This window comes from Bacillus rossius, chromosome 18 (genome assembly GCF_032445375.1).
Source record: "Bacillus rossius redtenbacheri isolate Brsri chromosome 18, Brsri_v3, whole genome shotgun sequence".
NCBI classification, from domain to species: Eukaryota; Metazoa; Arthropoda; class Insecta; order Phasmatodea; family Bacillidae; genus Bacillus; species Bacillus rossius.
In genome coordinates, this window is record NC_086345.1 from 2,030,532 (window position 1) to 2,049,139 (window position 18,608).

At 37.5% G+C, this 18,608-nt stretch overlaps 1 protein-coding gene across 1 annotated transcript in view; it reads right to left on the bottom strand.

Moving 5' to 3' along the window:
• Positions 1-18,608, bottom strand: part of LOC134541349 (uncharacterized) — a 368,043-nt gene that overhangs the window by 86,604 nt on the left and 262,831 nt on the right. Inside the window, exons 7-8 of the mRNA XM_063384771.1 lie at positions 10,824-10,959; positions 2,793-2,926 (exon numbers count right to left, since the gene is read on the bottom strand). Coding sequence (XP_063240841.1) covers positions 2,793-2,926; positions 10,824-10,959 — 270 coding nt within the window. The remainder of the gene's footprint in view (positions 1-2,792; positions 2,927-10,823; positions 10,960-18,608) is intronic.

The window sequence follows — 18,608 nt, forward strand, 5'->3', positions numbered from 1 at the left end:
AGTTGCATTTAGCTAATATATCAGCTTGTGCAGTATTATTAAATGTATGCGATCGGTATTGGACTACAGGCGCAGCCTGATGTTGGTTGGTGCGGCCATTCTACGTTTTTATGAAATCATTGGCAAGTTAATAAAGAAGTAAGACTTTGTTTGAAGTATATGATAAAAACTTCGGTGGTAACATAGTTATGTTACGTGAAGAGTTTTTGCTACATTTCCCTTAAAAAAAAAATAAGATAATTTTTTTTTGGTCATCGTTCACGCCTTTGTGAATTCGTACCTATGGCCTGGCGTGGCATTAGACTCTGGAGTTGGTGAGGAAGGTCAGGAAGCCAGCGCACGCCTAGGATATTAACTTTGTTTTTTTGGCAAGTCTTTAGCAACGAACATCTGAAGAAAGACTAAACCGTTGATTGAGAGTTTAAGAACTTTATTTAAATAATTTGTTTGTACTTCAGTATTATTTTTGTAGATTTTTTATATATTTGTATTGATTGTCTTGTTTGATTTTTGGTATTAGGGCAGTCAGTAAATTTTGATATTTTATAGTGGCCACGCCTCACGCCCTTATATATTTTTATACTTGTTGTTATCAGTATTTATATTTTTACGATTTTTTAAAGGTTATTGTTAGTATCGCAAATGGGGATAAGATGCTGCCATTATTAACGTCAGCTTTTGTAACTAAGCTTGTATGGTTATGTATAGTAAAAATTATTTTTGCAAATTTCTATTTTTTAATAACATACGTCCAAAGTCTTGCCTCTTGTTTGTTTAATGGTTACTCTGCTATTATATCCTTTAAATTTTTTGGCCTGACCCCTGGGCAGTGGTGTGGGGAATTTATATTGTTTAGCTTTTTATGCCTGGTTTTAATATTTATTTTTTCCCTTCGCGCCCAGAGTGAGTCGGGGACGCAACCCCTCTTCCAATTAAGGAGGAAGAAGGGTTACAATGAGTTACAAAATATAAAAAAATCTTAACTGCTCTCTAATAACTTATGACGAAATTAAACTATAAGGGATAAATAACTTGAATTTTTTAAGTTCATATATAAAACTGTATAAACTATTAGCATAATAACGCGTTGGTTTTCAGCAATAGTTACGGCGCAAATAGTCAGTGTACGTACAAAATGTATTTCCAGGAAAAAAAGGCAAGCACGTAAGCAAATATAGAATTTCAAACTGCAAGAACACCAACGTTTGGTACAAAGTGCGCATTAAATATCGAGACTATTATACATCGTGCCAATTTTTAAAAGTTAGATAGTAAATATTGTAACTAATAGAAAATAAAATATAGTTACAATGTCTTGACCAGATTTAAAGTAATGTATGTATTTTTAATGCTTTGATACTGACTCTAAACAAATTAAATTTTTCATCCAATTTAGATATCTATTAAACAGAAAAAGACAACTGAAAAAAATGTGTACCTAAGGCCATTTAGTAAAAATTAAACTTCAAAAGCTCTGTTACTAACAAAATTTCACGAAATATTGATAAACATAAACAATCAGTGACGTTAATAGTTTTTTATTTAAAATATATTAACATGCTGGTAGTGGCACAGAAAGCTGCGTTCACCTCTCGCAAAGTTATGAGCGCCTGATACCCAGCTCGCCTGAGCCTCCAGCGCTCGGGCCTGTCACCTTCAAGGGTCCCGGTGGAGCTAGCCAATGAGGACAATGGGGCGGGCCCATACTTGGCAGTAGGTCTCGTGGAGGGAGTTCAAAGCAGTGAAGGGGAAACGGTCGGTGATCTGCACAGGTCGTGCATCTGCGAACCGACCGAGCCAGCTACACGCGGATCGTCGCAGAGTCCTGGTCATCGAGGAAGTCAATACGTCTGTAGAGGCTATAACTGTCACTGAGGTCGGTTTTTTTTCCAGTCCCCGTCCAGTCGTCGATTTGGAACGTTTCCCGTTTGTTGAATTTCACGAACATTATTTTTTTTATAAAAACATTGATTTCCGCCTGAAAGATTTACCAGCGTCATAATTTAAATCCAAATCTGAATCTCTTGTTCTATAATTATTAGAATAACTAAACTAATTAATTTAAATTAACTCTCGGGATCCCAAGACTATTGAATAGTAAATATCTGTTTGGAATTCTTTCAGGGCATTAAATTGGATATAAACGTTAGTCTCTGATGTAGTAATGTTTCACCAACACTCAGTGGTCCACGCTCACCGAGTGCTTTCAATCCTGGCTTAATACATAATTTTTACTTAATTTGAACTTACCACAACTTAACTTTCAACAGAAACATATAGAATTATTGAATCGTTTACATGATATAAAACAAATTGTTGATATATTTACACTACACTAACTTTGAATGAGTTTTTTTTGTTTTGTTTTGAATTGGATAAACTTGTTACATACATACACAAAGAATTCCAAGCATTCTAGAATAAGTTAATAGTCTAGTAGGATAAAAATGTGATCAATGTATGTATAATAATAATTGTACCCGCAACGGCTCTGCCGCACTCACATTAGGTCTAAAATACACCTACTTTAGTTACAGACGCAATTTACTTTTATTTACGACACATAAACTAGTTACATTGATTTACCTTGATAATTTTAGCTGTTTGAACCAAGAACATCTAATTCATTTTTTTTAAACTGACGGAACTCGACGGTTGTGAAAATTTGTTAAAGAAACATAATAAATATTTTTTTTTAGCTTCACACACCCGTTGGTACGTCAGTTCTGGCGCCCAACGTGGGTGCAACATATCCTTTAGCGTGGCTATATTATGAAGCTGCCGTAGCTCACCTGCTCGCCGTTGATGAACCAGGCGAGGCGCGCTGCTGGCTTGGACCAGGGCGACGTACAGTTGATGCGAACCCAGTCACCAGCCTTGTAGCGCGGCCTCACCCCGCTGATGGTGGGTCTCTCCCGTGGTACCTCTGAATCACAAGCATCCCCTAACTCACAAGTATCCACATCACACTGGTGAAGAGACCCACCCACAGTCGTCCACCTTGTAGCATGGCCTCTCCCCACTGATAATGGCTCTCTTTCGTAGCAGCTTTGAAACTGTTTTCCAACTCGAAGGTCGGAATCCCCCAATACTCCTCCAAAATATGCGCCCTTTAGGGTAGATTGGGAGTGGGCTTTCACATCAGTTTTAAATTTCCAGAGCAAGTGAATTAAGACAGAACTATCAAGGGATTACTCCCCCCTATGATTGGGAATGTGTTAGAGTTTCAGTTATGATCAGAGGCTAGGGCCATCCATCCCAGCATATTTACCACCTTATCCCCTGCCTCACTTAGGTAACCAGTGTCCTTAGCCCTTAGGCCTTATCAGCACTGCCGGCGCTTACCCCGATCTCACACATAACACTGGGTCCCCTCAAAACACTTAGTGAACCGGTGGTCCGGTGGAGGCCTATCTAAACCTCTGCTATCTATCCAGGCTAGTACCGGAGCTGTGTCGTAGCTCACCACGTCGACTCCGCATCGGGCTAGGGAATCCTTGGAGCCTGCTCCAAGCGATCGGAGCAAGTACGAGTCCTTTCCAATCAGAATCCAGGGCCTAGAGGAAACCTCAATTGGGTACCTTTCACTCTTTAATTGTCTGTACGGCATAAGACTGTTCACCCAAAATCTGACCGACTGCCACTCTTCAGAGTCACTCCACTGGATGACCTCGTCTCCTCGGACTATCCTCCGACCTGTCGTACTTCGGCTCGACAGGTTTACAGCCGATTAAGGCCCGGAAGTGCCTGGATCCCTCCGGCGGCGACTGTGGAACCCCTGGCTAGACATGATGCTTAGGTCGTGCGTGGGCTGGAGGGCCTCGGGGTTATCTTGGTACACCTTCTCCCACCCTCTGCCCCGACCCTGAACTAAGGGGAACCTAGTCAAGCAGTTTACATCTCTTTGTTAGGCCCTGGTGCCCCCGAACATGCCGGCACCATTCTCGGTCCTTACCATTTCCATAGGCCTGAATCTCATTCACTATAAGGGCCCTTGGGACCAAGGCACCGGGGCTTGGCAGTCGAAACCTCCAGAAAGGTTTCAAATGCATCTGCTGTTGTTTCTGGTCCCATATGTGCAATTGAGGATTCCATGCGGCTGAGTTACACCCGGCATGGTCCTCTTACGTTAAGGTGAAGCTATGACCAGACGCTCAGGCTACCCATCCCAGATTAGTTACCACCATTAGCCCCCAACAATGAAGCCCACATGAAGGCAGAGGATTGCCATGTGGTGCAGAGAGGTCATGTATTCGCATCCTTGAACACATTCCGTACACCTATTGGATAATATCTCGGATACTAAAGCCAGCAAAAGCTCCAACACCACAACGAAAATCACCTTCCCCACAGGGTCAGGCCAACTCCTGCCATTGAAACACAAGCATCTCCCAACTAACAAGTATCCAATTCACACTGGTGATGTGACCCGCAGTCGCTTGCCTTGTAGCACGGTCTCACCCTGCTGATGGTGGGTCTCTTCTGTGGCACCTTTGAAACACAAGCATCACCTAACTCACAAGTATCCACATCACACTGGTGATGTGATACACCATTGTCTACCCACTGAATTTGGTAACTAGATTCCAATTCCTTCATTCTCACAATGGGTGAAGAACTCTTTTTCATTTTCCTCTAGAACTGCAGTGAGCAAAAAATGTGGCTATTTTTTTATATATTTTTCGACCGAAGTCTTGTAATTTGTGTAAATTATGCAGCATGAATTAGTCAAGATTAATATAAAGATCCAGTCTTTATTATTACAGTGACAACAATCGCATTTTGTTATTTGCGATAGTCTCGGAATATATGATGCGACAACACCACTTAATACTTAATCATAAGCTTCACATTTGCTAAGTAACTGTTGTCCTATTTTGCACAGTACTTGGATATTTCATAGCTGTCCGTGACTTTAAACTTTTTCGTATTTGAGTTAAGGTTATCATGATTGGCCTCACTGCATCTGGAATTTTCAAGTTTATTGTCCAAAGTACATAAATATTTTATTCTCGAAACTTATTTTCGGTCCCAATTTGACTCTCGTGTTGCTAAGAATGCTGGTATGACTTCACTATAAATAAAAAAAAAAAATTTGCCATGATCTGTAGATTTAATTATGTACAGATCTAAAAGTGTGCTTCTAGTTAGCATTGAGTTTATAACATAACACAAATAGTAGCTAGGCATAGGTTGGTGCTACTCTTTGTGGTTTATCACGGATAAATACTTAAATGTAGCTTTTTTTTTTTAACATGCTTTCCTATACTATATTTTAAAATAAATAATTAAGTTGAAATAATTACTTGCTAATTTTTCTCAAGTAGAGGATATCGTTCAGTATCGCCAAAAGAATGATATGCAGTCTCTATCAATAATAAATTAAGGCGATTGGTGCACGGTAAAAAACGGTCACAGGCCCGAAAGCAATGAATTTTGTATCATATGATCATTAAAGAGTCTAGATGCCTATGTGGGTGACTGTTACTATGTAGGGAGGTCAGGAGCTTAGTTCCAGCTCGTCAGTGGCGAGATGGCCTTCATACCGGAAGGGTGTCGCTGTTGGTCGCTCTGCGGCCTGCCATCTAGGAGGAATTAACAGAACCTCGAAGGTTTTATCTCCCTCTCCCTCTAACACACAGCCGATACGGTTCTATCGTGCCCGGAGGAGGGGAAGGGGTTAGCAGGTTTTCTCTTTCACTCATACTTCGCCATGGAGAGGCTGGATGGATTATTTATTTGTTCGCAACTGCGCACATGTGGCTGAGAGCGCACATCTTCTCACTCAACTCACTCGTTCTTTCACACTATTTCAATAAATCTTTTCAAATCTTCAACATCAATACTTTAAACCATTGCGCTTCCTACGGATTAATTATATTTCATGCACGTGCCCGAATTCAGCTGCAAAAAAATAAAACGGGTAGTCAATATTTTTCTTCAAAAACCTTCCGAAACACTGTGTGTTAAAAAACATTCTGAAAGCCCATTTTTCTAGATAAATGGAAATTCTAAATCACCTACGCCACAAGGAAACATTGTGCTTTAATATTATGTAAAGAAAACACCTCTTAGTTTTATAGTTATGTAAAGGTGGTGTGATATGTTTTAGATGTCGCACCATCTTATCATCCATGTAGAAGAGTTACCCGAAAAGCTAACAAGACTATTGCCATGGAAATTGAAATATGGTTAAGGAAATATTTTTCAAATGTTTGTAAACAGTAAACAACATACAAAAAATCTTATAACTGTAAAATTAAAATACAAACAACCCTATAGCAAATTTAATTTCAATATGAAAAAGTCTACAATAATGTTTACAAGAAACGAAATTGCAATAGCAATACAAAAATATCGCAATTTTGTTACATTGTTAACATATATATTATTTTTAATAAAGGCAATAAAAATGGCATACTCAATATTTGGAATACAATAAATACCTTAAGCCCTACATAATTGCTGCGATATTCACAATAAATACTTTTCTTAAATATAGTAATTAAAAAACATCGTAAATAAATTATGAACATACATATTATGGTGAAGGAAAGTGGACAATATCACACTGAAAAATCTAAGAGGGTAGTTTTCCTCATCTTATTTCTTTCTTTGCGTTTTTGGTCTTGTTCGTTAAAATATTTCATATTCAAATACTTGATACGCATATACGTTCTTGTCCTGACAAAACAGTATAAAACTTTTTCTGGATATTTATTTTCAGTAGTTCCGCAAATAATTTTAGTCAGTGATTCAAAAATCCGCTCTTTTTTGCACAAATTGTTGCCATGAACATTATCAAAACACATTTCAGCGATCTTTATTAATTCCAAAAATTCATTAGTGGGACATTTTAAGTTACCCTTTGATTGTACATGTATCCAGCTATCGTCCTCCGAATTGAAATCCGTAGGGCCAAGGTCAGGATATTTATTTCTGAAACGATGAGCTATATAGCCAGAAACATATTTCAGCCCTTCAAGAGAAATTTCGTCACTTGAAAGGGATCTGGCCTCTAAATCTAAGTCTATTTCTTCCATGTCAGCAAGATCTATTTCATTTAAAGGTGATTTCTCTTGAAATGTCTTTGTAAAATACATTTCCTTGCACAAAAGTAGTTCTGTAATTTCATTCTGATAAGCACTGTCCTGTTCCATTTCATTTGACGAAAAATCACTTACCAAACACATTTCGTCTGTCTTCTCATCCGTGTTTTTCCTTTCAGCAAAAACTGCTGCAGAATGTTTTCACAATATGTAGTTTATAATTCTGTATTTAAAGTAAATGGGCGACAGATGCGTATTTTATTACATGCTTTATATTAGCTTCACCTGTATGTTTGTTTGTCTGTCCGTCTGTAACTCTTTCGACTAAGAGTGAGTGACTCATCAGTGTAAAATGTCCCACCAATTTCATCACGTTCGTTAGCCGAGCGGTCTAAGGCGCGCGACTTCTGAGGCGTCAGCTTTCGTATTCAGCGATCGTGAGTTCTACTCCCGGCCACGCTGGAAAAAAAAATGTTTTTTTTTTCTGGTAAATTCTAGGATTATATCCATACATCTAACTGTAAATGATTCGGAGAGACTTTACCATTTCTTTGTGACGTTGCAACTCCAAATAGTTATCTCAGATGGTAATAGGTAGTGTCGGTAACTCATTTCCCTATGATAATTATACATAAATATAGTTTAAAAAACTAAAAAAACATGCTTTTAAAGAATATCAAACTAAAAACTTAAAAATAAATATAGTTTAAAAAACTAAAGAAACATGCTTTTAAAGATTATCAAACTAAAAAGTTAAAAATAATTTTAAAATTTAATTTATGACAATAGTATATAAGCAATACTTTTAAAGATTATCAAACTAAAAAGTTAAAAATAATTTTAAAATTTAATTTATGACAATAGTATATAAGCAATACTAGTATTGATTATATACTATTGTCATAAATTAAATTTTAAAATTATTTTTAACTTTTTAGTTTGATAATCTTTAAAAGCATGTTTCTTTAGTTTTTTAAACTATATTTATTGATGTTCCATACCTCTAATATACGGACAGAGAAAAAACCACTCTAACACATCTTAGTTCAGTTTAACTGTTAACAAATATTTAGGTTAACAGGTCCTATACATATTTCCGAATGTTTTACTGACTGAGTTATACTGGACATTAATTAAATTGATCGCTGATATTTATACTTTTAAACGAAATTTTGAATTTATCATTTTATGTAAACTCTAATGCGTTAAAAAGTGTAACGCAACACTACACACAGGTAGTGATGTCTAGTGCACTGCCCTATGCACATTAGTTAACAAAAAAATAAAATGAAATATTAATTACTGATAAATAATACCTTGATGTCGTGATACAAGTAACACATGCTTATCTGATATTTATTTCAATTAGAATACGAAATAGGAAGATAAAATAATTAACTGATTTTAAGACTGATTTATTACTTACACAGTACAGTGCATTTTGAAGACAAATGGGTCTTAAGAAGCGAAAATCGTACTCGATTAAAGGATGGTATGGTGTTCGGTATATTAAGGTTTCCCTCAAAGTAACGGTTTCAGAATGCTTTTAAGATATTAGTTACATCCCAACATAAGTTTAAAACATTTCTCTTAAGAGTGTGCTTCGTAGCATTAAAAAATGTGCCTTAATTATTTTGCAAATTTATCATTGTTATGGTGACGATGTCAGGGGTTTTCGTAATTTTTTTTTTTAGAAATATAGTACAGTATTAGCAACTACGTTAAGAACTGTTATTTTATTCACACAGAGAAAAGAAATACAAAATGCTAAAATTTGGCGTTTGTCTTTTTATATACTATATAGGTTTGTTATTATATGTGTGTTGTAACATGTATAAAAATGTTAAATATATTCAACAATATTTGGTAATTATATATATTAAAAAACTTTTATGTACGCGACTTGAAACTACGTGAAAGGTTTTCAGTCTATAAAGGCCTATTCTACGATTTTTTTTAAATTATTAATTCTTATGCAATCAATTAATAAAATTGGAAGTTTCTTACATTGTCAGTATATGCATAGCATTACAGTTATTCCAAACAATTCTCTACCAGTGTTTACCTAAGGTTTGCATGTTACGTTGGTTCTTCTACTAATACACGTATATTACAAGAGGTTTGTAATAGATTAAATGAGGTAAGTAAGAATTCGTTTTTATAAACATTGTGTATGAAATTATAAATTTTGAGATGTATAATAACAAAAAGAAGTGCGTTCCGAAGACATATGTCGGTAGTGTTACCCACTGAAACATTATTCCCACTTCAACTCTCTGTAAAAATAAAAGTATGGGGTTGAATGCGTCAAAAGGGGTATATAAATAAAATTTGAGGCTTCTTCCTTATTTCATACGCTAGTGTCCCCCACTTACAATTGCAAACAATAAATTTTCCTCGATGTTGTAATTTACTCTGCGTAATCACAAAAAATGTTGGCAGTAAATAAGTATTTAATTTTTAAAAATGAAAGCATACATGTTTCGAAAAAAATATTAAAGCGATGTGGGGAAAAATGTTTATAGATACTCCAGTAAAATTTTCAGTTTGATTGTTTTGATAGTTTCGGAGCTGTTGCGAGTTTAGTTTGGAGGATTCTCGGCCGCGCGAGGCGAGTTTGGCTCTTTTTCATTTTCTTTCAGCGTAGGAAGCCGATACCCGGCATCCTCTGCTGGTCTTCCCTTGTGCTCTCCAGATGTATTACTGTATATTAGCTGCATGAGCGCGACCTTGACAGACCGTTTCTTCGGTCTCCTCTCTCGTCATCCCTCTACACCCCATTCTTCCCCCTCCCCACCCGCAGGCTGCGGCCGGCTGGAGCTCCGCCGGACTACCTGGTTCCGACAAGCGCCGCCCTCAGCGCCACGTCGCGGGGACATTCTTCCCGGCGGCGAGAGTTTTACACGCAGCACTAGAACTGTCACTCCAGAGGGCATGTTTTGAGTCGGATCGTATAAAAAACAAAAGGATATGAAAATATATACATAACTCAATAGTGTTCTGCCAATTATGTTTTCATTTTCATTTAAAGTTATTCTTTAAATCGCTCCTGAAGTAGTCCAGCAGTGATCAATGGAAATTGTCAATATTAAACTGTAATTTTGACGATGAAAATTTTTTCTTCTTACTTTTATATGTGCAGAAACCTATTCGTACACTCGTTTCTTGAACTATACTTAAGTTTAACATAATTATGTGTTTTCTAAATAATTCTGGCTTGGAATAAAAATAAATGCATTTAAAATGACATAACTCAGTAAAAAAAAGTTTATTAAAAATATCCTAGGTATATTATGTCTTAAAAAGAAGCATCAAAAATAAATATGTACAGTTAAATTAGTTTTGTCGTAATATTTTCCATGCACCAATCGCCTTAAGAGACAAACTTGAATGGTCGTCACCTATTAGAACACATTGGCTGAACCAAAAGTCCTACCCATATCACTATGTAACCTTCTTGGAGAGAGCTACATAGCTGGTGGAGGTATGGTGGTGGTAGGAGAGTTATATGGCTGGCGGTGGTAGGATGGCAACATGGCTAGTGGAAGTATGAGATCTACATATATGGTGGAGGTAGGAGAGCTACATGGCTGGCGGTGGTAGGATGGCAACATGGCTGGCGGTGGTAGGATGGCAACATGGCTAGTAGAGGTATGAGAGCTACATATATGGTGATGGTAGGAGAGCTACATGGCTGGCTGAGGTAGGACATTTACATTTATGGTGGAGGTAGGAGAGCTGCATGGCTGGCGGAAGTAGTACAGTGACTCTCACCTACTACGGCCATCTCGCCTGTGACGATGGCTGTGTGGAAAGACGGCGCGTCGGCCGACACCTCGCAGCTGTACTTGCCCGATAGCGACAAGTGAACGTGACTCAGCACTACGTGGGTGGCGTTAGATTGCGTCATCTGCAAGCAAATAACAGTCACCACTTCACCTCTCTCTCCCACTACAGGCCCAATCTGTATATTGAAACACCAAATAGAAGCACACCTTTCTGCTGTAAAACTGTGTGATGTGTCACATGGTTAAGGAGGGAGAAATATGATTGATGTTAATCATTGACTTATATTTTGGTTTTCTTTGGAATTTATTTTAATCTACGGCACTTTTATTGAACCGGAAATTATACAGCTAAATTTATAATTTGTAAGCCTAAATTAAATTTCTACGTAAAGATTTACATTTGATTCTAAAATCCTTTTCCCCAAATAACACAGTTTTCAATATTATGAATTATAAATTAGTTTTCTATCCTGGTAAATAATCCAGCTCAATCATTATTGGATATTTCTTAGCTTTATTCAAATAAAATTTAATCCTTTGAAAATTATCATTTAATAGAAATAGTTTTAAACTATAAAATATAACAACCCATTTTTACTATATGTAGAAATTAATATTGTTGGTTTATTTAAAAATATGACCATGTTGTTGCTATGCTTTTTTCATCAAAGTATAAATACATGCACAAATATTGATTCCCCAGAGTGAATATTTAATTTGATATAGCCTATTGGTCTCACTTATCTACTAAAAGACTTCCGCAAAGATATGCCGATACTCATGATACACATTTATAACTTTTTCTGTAGCAAAATATACACCCTGGGCTGTGGGTGATATGCTACCATACACACAGACATAGGTATATTTTTCGAATTTTAAATGAATTCGAAAACTTAGAGATTTGGGTAAACGTCATTGATCACACAAAACTCATTTACACTTACTTTATATATAAATTTGTAGAAAAAATACTCTGACCTTCTTAAAAACCAAATAAATAGTAATATTATTAATATATAACAGTACAAGGTATGAATTAATAGTCACTTATTATAAAATAAATTGGATACATTGATAATGTCGTTGTGTAGCTTTATATTACCTTTGTTATGAAAGCACTGGAAGCTGCTTTAAGTGGGCGAAAGACACTGCAGTATACTCAGAGGTACACAAGCGAGAAAAGTTAAAAAATGAACCTTACTTCTCACAATAGGAAGTAGAAAATGGATCGTATTTTAATAAATAAATTAAAAAAACAAAGAGGTTTGCTTAAAGCTTACCCTTTAATTGTTAATTATGGTTTTTATTATTTTCTCTGATAATTTAGGAATTACAAAATCACACAGATCAGAATTACTGGGGCCCCGGCTGTCAAATCTAATCAATTACAAACAGATTATTAATTTTACCTGGAATATAAATATGACATTTTCCTATGACATAATCAAGCTTTCACAAAAACTAACATCAATAATTAAACTAGCATAGTCTATGGTAAAACATTTGTTAACACAAACAATGCGGGATTATATAAATTCTGATTTCATAATATCTGATCGTTGACTGTTTACTGGCGGTGACTAGAAGTGGGAGAGATGCGAAGAATTCATGTCTATTCCAGAGGGAAGGGTGTAAATTTAGTTGAATTTCGTGATGGGCTCAAGCCGCAGAAAAACCCGAACTCTTGCACCACTTCTTGGACCCCACATTTTGGGGGTGGAATGATGACAATCACTCCTTCTGAAGAAGCACTAGCGCACGCGGCAGCCACCCGCGAGTAATGCTACAAGATTACCTGGTAATCCGAACTAAAGCGACTAGCAAACTAGAAATTAAAAAATCAACAGTGATCACTCCCAGACTACATGGGATCTAACGCCTTAAGTTAGTTGAGGCGACACAGCTTCACGAGTGGAGTCGCGGGCGACAAGCACCGGAGAGAAACGACCACGGTGACAAAAAGAGCATATCATTAATCCTTAGGGTTGCATGTAACTTAAAACTTTTGCTAGGGGCCCGGAGGCCCAGGAAGTGGGGGAACTGGCCTCTGTTTGGCTGGAGGGGCGCGCGGGCATGATTGGCTTCACTGTTCGGAGATGAGTGGTAATTGGGGTGACATTGAAAATGACCTTTTTAAAATGATGGTCGCATATAGTTGTTTATTACCTCTTGATTCGGAGACGCTTGGTCTATGTGCATGGTTTTCTACATGAACTGGTTAAATTATTTACTGAGTATCGAAGAAAAATATCTTTTGGCTACTGAGTGGATGTGTTTGACCACCTACTGGATGCGCCTGGCTACCAACTATATATGACTTGCCAACTAATGGACGTACGTTCCTGAACGCTAAATAGACTTCCCTGGCTACCGACTGGGTTCGTATCGACACCTACTGGACGTGCCTGACCGCCGAATACATGCCTGGCCACCAACTGGCCGTGCCTTGTTGGTGAATGGACAATTCTAGCTGATAACTGGACATGTTGGCCACAAACTGAATGGATCTTGACGGCAATTACGTGCCTGTCTACTGAATAGAAAGGCTTAGCTACCAACTGGATATGTCTTGTTCCCTACTGGATATGTTTCTCTGGCCACTGAATATTTGTGCCTGGCCACAGACTGGTAGGTGTCTAGTCAACAACTACTGGATGTGCCTGACCACTTACTGATCCTGTTAGCCTGACCTCTATCTGGAAGTGCGTAAGCACCAACTGGACGTGTTTAGTCAACAACCTGAATATGGTTGTATGCTAAATACATGCATGACCACTGAATATACATGCCTGGCCACCGACTGGATGGAGCTGACTGTCAAATACTTGCCTGGCCACGGAATGAATGTGCCTAACCACCGACCGGATGTGCCTGGCCACCTATTCCGTGCCTGGCTACAGAATATACATGCCTGGTTAATCAACTGTTATGTATAACTGACTCGAAAACCTATGAAAAGGCGTGCAAAGGACTCGCTTCGACTTCTAAGAAGATTGTTGAAATCGAGAAACGCTAGTAATTCACATGTTTGTATTTGTAGATATTTTGTAATTTTTTTATTTGAATTTGTGTTGCTTTATTTATTGAACCTGTAACCTTTATGATAATTTTAAATAAAATAGTATGCTTTTAACTGAACTTATATAATTTTTGCTTTGACCAAAGATCGAACCAAGGATAGGAAACGACCGATTCAATCATTATATTAACGAGTGATTTTTTTGAAGATTTTTGGAAAGTTTCTCTATTTTCTAGCTACATAATTACGAATTTCCAAAATGGCACTCAAATTTCAAGATGTTGTGTGCTACAGAAATAATAAATGATTACTGCACTCTAGCAGGTAAAAATTAAACTAACAGGGCGGTAGTTCACTCTTGCAGACGAAAACCAGATGATGGCCTCCCGCCTTAAACAAGATGGCGGACATTACGTCATACTAGCTGGCCATATATGTCTTGGAATTTATGGTGGGAGGTCAGTCTGCTAGCAGCTTCCGTGGAGGTAGGATCTGTTGTCAGTTTTATTATTTTTTTAAATTTTTGTCCTTGCTGGTGTCGAACCGATGATGTATGTGCGTGTTTTGAATAATTTTTTTTTAAATATTTGATAAGTAATTTTTTTGATTCTTTAAATTTTGTCCCATTAAAATTTTATAATAATCACGGATTTTCAAAATTGCGGGGCGTAACTGAAAGTGCAACTATCTAGAATCCAAGATGGAGTCCGTAATGAAACACGCAACGATTATGTCATACATGACCAAGATGGTGCGCATAACGAAATGTGCAACATTTCTAAAATACATGATGGTGACCGTAAATAAATTTGCAACGATTATTTAAAAATTTTTATTGAAATTTTATAATTTTAATTTTTTATAAATTATAAAATTTTTCCCGATTTTCTAGCATAAAGAATACGGAGATTCAAGACGGCGGGCGTAACGATAATTGCAACAGTTACGTAATAATTCATAAATGAAGGTCATGTCATCCTATTTGTCAAGGTTTTAACCTCGGAGGCTTAGGGATGCTGCAGATGTGAATTATTAAGTCTCAATATGGACATTTCACGCCTTTGGTATTTTTAAGGACTAAAAAGGGAAATTTTACCTCAAAACGGAAATTTTACTCTCGAAAATAGGAAAATTTTTAGGAATTATGAGACAATTTTAGTAATTTTTGAGGAATTTAGAGTCAATTTTGAGTTCCAGATGGCCGCCGTGACGTCAGAGCAATCGGTAATTGAACCCATCCTCAATCCTCAGCCTATAAGCCTGGCACCGGATAGTCTATCCTACACTATAAGAGAGAAATAGAGCTAGAGAGATATAGTGATATATAGATTAAGTGAAATATAAATATATACATAGAGGTTATGGATATTACAAAGATATAAAAATAAAGCGTAAGAGATATAGAGAATTTTATATATATATATATTTAATTACAGATATACAGATATATAGAGATTTAGAGGTATAAAAGGTTAAAAAGAGATATACAGACAGATATGGATATATAGTGAGATATAGAGGTATATAGATAGAGACAGTTAGATTGAGAGATATAGAGTGATATGGAAAAGTTAATATAAAGAAATAATATATATTTAAGAGTTACAACGAGTTGAAGAGAGAGATTGATAGAAAGATGCCTTGTATGTGTGTTCAAATTTAAAAAAAAAATCACAGAGAGGCATTTAAACGCATGCTGGGTATAAGCTAGTATTGTATATAATTGTTATGTTACAGTTTTCAAACAAATATTTTCTTTTCAAACAATCCATTAAAAATATTATATGCAAAGTAAATTAAAATTTAACCCTTAATAAGGGCTTTTTAAAATTTGAGTTAATTATTACTAAACGTACTAACTACAGCACCAACAGAGCCATGGCTTGGCAATGCTTTGCAAGAATTTTTTATTCTGTTTGATAAAAGTTTTACTCTTTAATGATTAAATGTGTTTCAGCATTCACTTAAATTTTTATATATATTTTTTTAATTTCAACTTTAGATTTTTATAACTTCGTCAAACCACATTTTTAATTATGTTTTTTAACTTTGCTGGTTTAGGCTTGATTTGAAAATTTTAATAAAATAATTTTATACAGCATTGTTAATTATATTCGGTTTTTACATATTTCCTATAGTTTAGTATATGGCTCTGTTCCAAATGGTGGCTCAAACAAAGTTTGTTTTTGCAGTTATTTTTTAATAGTAATGTTATTCTTAAAGTTATTTCGAGACAGCCGTTCAGCAATTCTGCGTTGGTTGTTTCATGTGCTGCTGGATTTAACTGCATCTACTCTCGTTAGGGCTGGATCACCATCACGAGCTCCCAAGAGCCATACAGAAATTGATACGCCATTTGAACTCAACATGAAGGTATTTGAAGAGAAGCTACAATAAGAGACTGAGGCTCGCCATCCCAGCATTATTGCCACAAACTTTCCATTAACCTAACCTGTGTTTGACTCAAGCAATAGCCCACCACAAAGAGTATCACATGACGCTAAAGCAAGTCTACCACATCTCTGGGACCCCTCAGCCACCCAGAGAGACTGCGGCCTGGCTGACGTGCGTCCATCTTCTACTAACTGTCAAGGCTAGAACTGGGCCGTATTGACGTGGGGACTCCTCAGGTGCTCTAAGCGATCAGAGCCAGATACCTCACCATGCAGTCTGGGTGGATAGTGTGGAGTTCCAGTATCAGCACTGCTGCCTGGATGTCCCATGCGGTCTGTTGGTCCTGAGCCAGCGGGGAGACTGCGCAGTAGACGCCTCGGGAACTGGTCCCGTGAGGCCAGCACCTCAGACACTCCACCGGTTCTGGTCCCCAGAGCTTACAGCATTCTTTCAAGCCCGGTTGCATCAGTATCCACAGCAGAATCCGCACTCAGACAACCTTTTCCCACCTTGCCACTGGTTTTTCACGATGAGTCAAGGTCGTTGGGACCCACAGCATGAGGGCCCGGCAGTGCTGAACCCCCCAAGTAATATATATGAGCCATTTGCCATTGCCTGCAGAGAAGGCTTGCCCACCTCACCAGATAAATCTTGTCAACATCTGAGGATGTCGAGGAATGAGGACACCCCACCAGAGCTCACTTTTCAGATCCACGAGGAGGTAGTAAGTTGCCTTGTCGCGGAGAGCATCCACGCACTTTGAGCGTGAAGCTATTGGATTCTGCCTCAGATACTAGAGCTGGCATCAGCCCCGACACTTCGAGCAGAAATTATTACCCTCTCCCGAATGAGTCAGGACAACTACCAAAACAGCAATTAATTGTTGGAAAAAGCTTTTAGAGGATTTCGTTGAACTGTTTGCTGGTACAGAATAACGACTTATGTAGTTCCAGTGTGACGCCTCTGGGAGTGCAGTGAGCAGAGAGTGGCGAGAGAGTCCGCCACCGATAGCGAGCAGGAGAGGACGTGTGATAGAGCGCGTGAGAGTGGGAAGCCACCTTCGTGCATTCAGATAGCCACGAGAGCTCCTACAATGCAGCAGGAGAAGCTCTAGTTCAATGTTTATTGGAGACCCCTGACTGCCCCAACTTTCAACTGTATGCGATAAACTTCGTCAAAATTTGTTTGAGAGTGGTTCAACAGACAATGTTCGCAGGCTTTCACGGCTATTGTCTGAAGTAGCTTGGCTTCTGGGTTGTAGCCGTGTCCTTGTCAAAACAATTCACCGACGTTACGGTCGACATTGCAGTCGCCATCATCAGGGAGCATTTACCTAGGGAACTGCTCCCTGATGATGGCGACTGCAATGTCGACCGAAACGTCGGTTAATTATTCGCCCAGGACATGACTACAACCCAGAAGCCAAGCTACTTCGTCAAAATTTGTTTGCGAGTGGTTCAAGTGTTTTGTATGATTTGAAAGTTTAACCTTAAATTTTTGAGTGACAAAGTTAAGAAGTGGCCAAGTTTATCGGAGTGTGCAGCCATTAAATTGTGTGTTGGTTTTGAAACGAGATTGTAAGCACTAAGTTTAGGGGAGTTGTTGGAAAGAGTATCATTGAAAATATACGTTTTTATGTGCTTTCGTCAGCTAAGTAAATGATTTCTATATACCTACGTCTCGCACGAGCATTAAGGGGTGCGGGTTCATAGCTACCTGTGTGTCAGCCAGGGCTGTGGTATTATTGCACAAGTGCAGAGTTTGTGTGCCTTCGCGCTCTTATGTACTGGCTGAAACTCTGGCAATTTAACTCAGCATCGAGCTAGAAATTTTTCATAAAAGTGTTAGCGGCGGAAATTGAACATAATATTTTGTTGCGTCTTACAGACTGGTCTATGACGTCACGAAGTTTAACAAATATCTACGAACATTACCCTATAAAGAATTTAAAATGAAGGGGCGCTGAACTGTGCATTTTTGCAAACATATTTTTTTTGCGAACCATCTTTTTATTAATGGTTATGTCGTTGTAAAATAATCATTATTACTGAGTTTTTGTAGCCTTTTAGATGAACGATGAAGGTTTTTTTTTACTTGTAGCGCTTGTATTAGACTTTATACATTTACGTTTGTAGTTCTAAGAGTTTTATAAACTGTCATACTTATTTAGTGGGAAATAAGCTGGATTTTTTTTACTGACATAGGACATATTTTGGGCACTGTTTGTTAGAAGTCATGTCGTTAAGTTCATTATTGGGATATTAATTATATTGTTTAGATTGTGTTCAAGGGACATTTTAGATCAACTTTCTATAGTAGTATATAAATGTATCTGTGTCCTTGCTGGCAAATGTG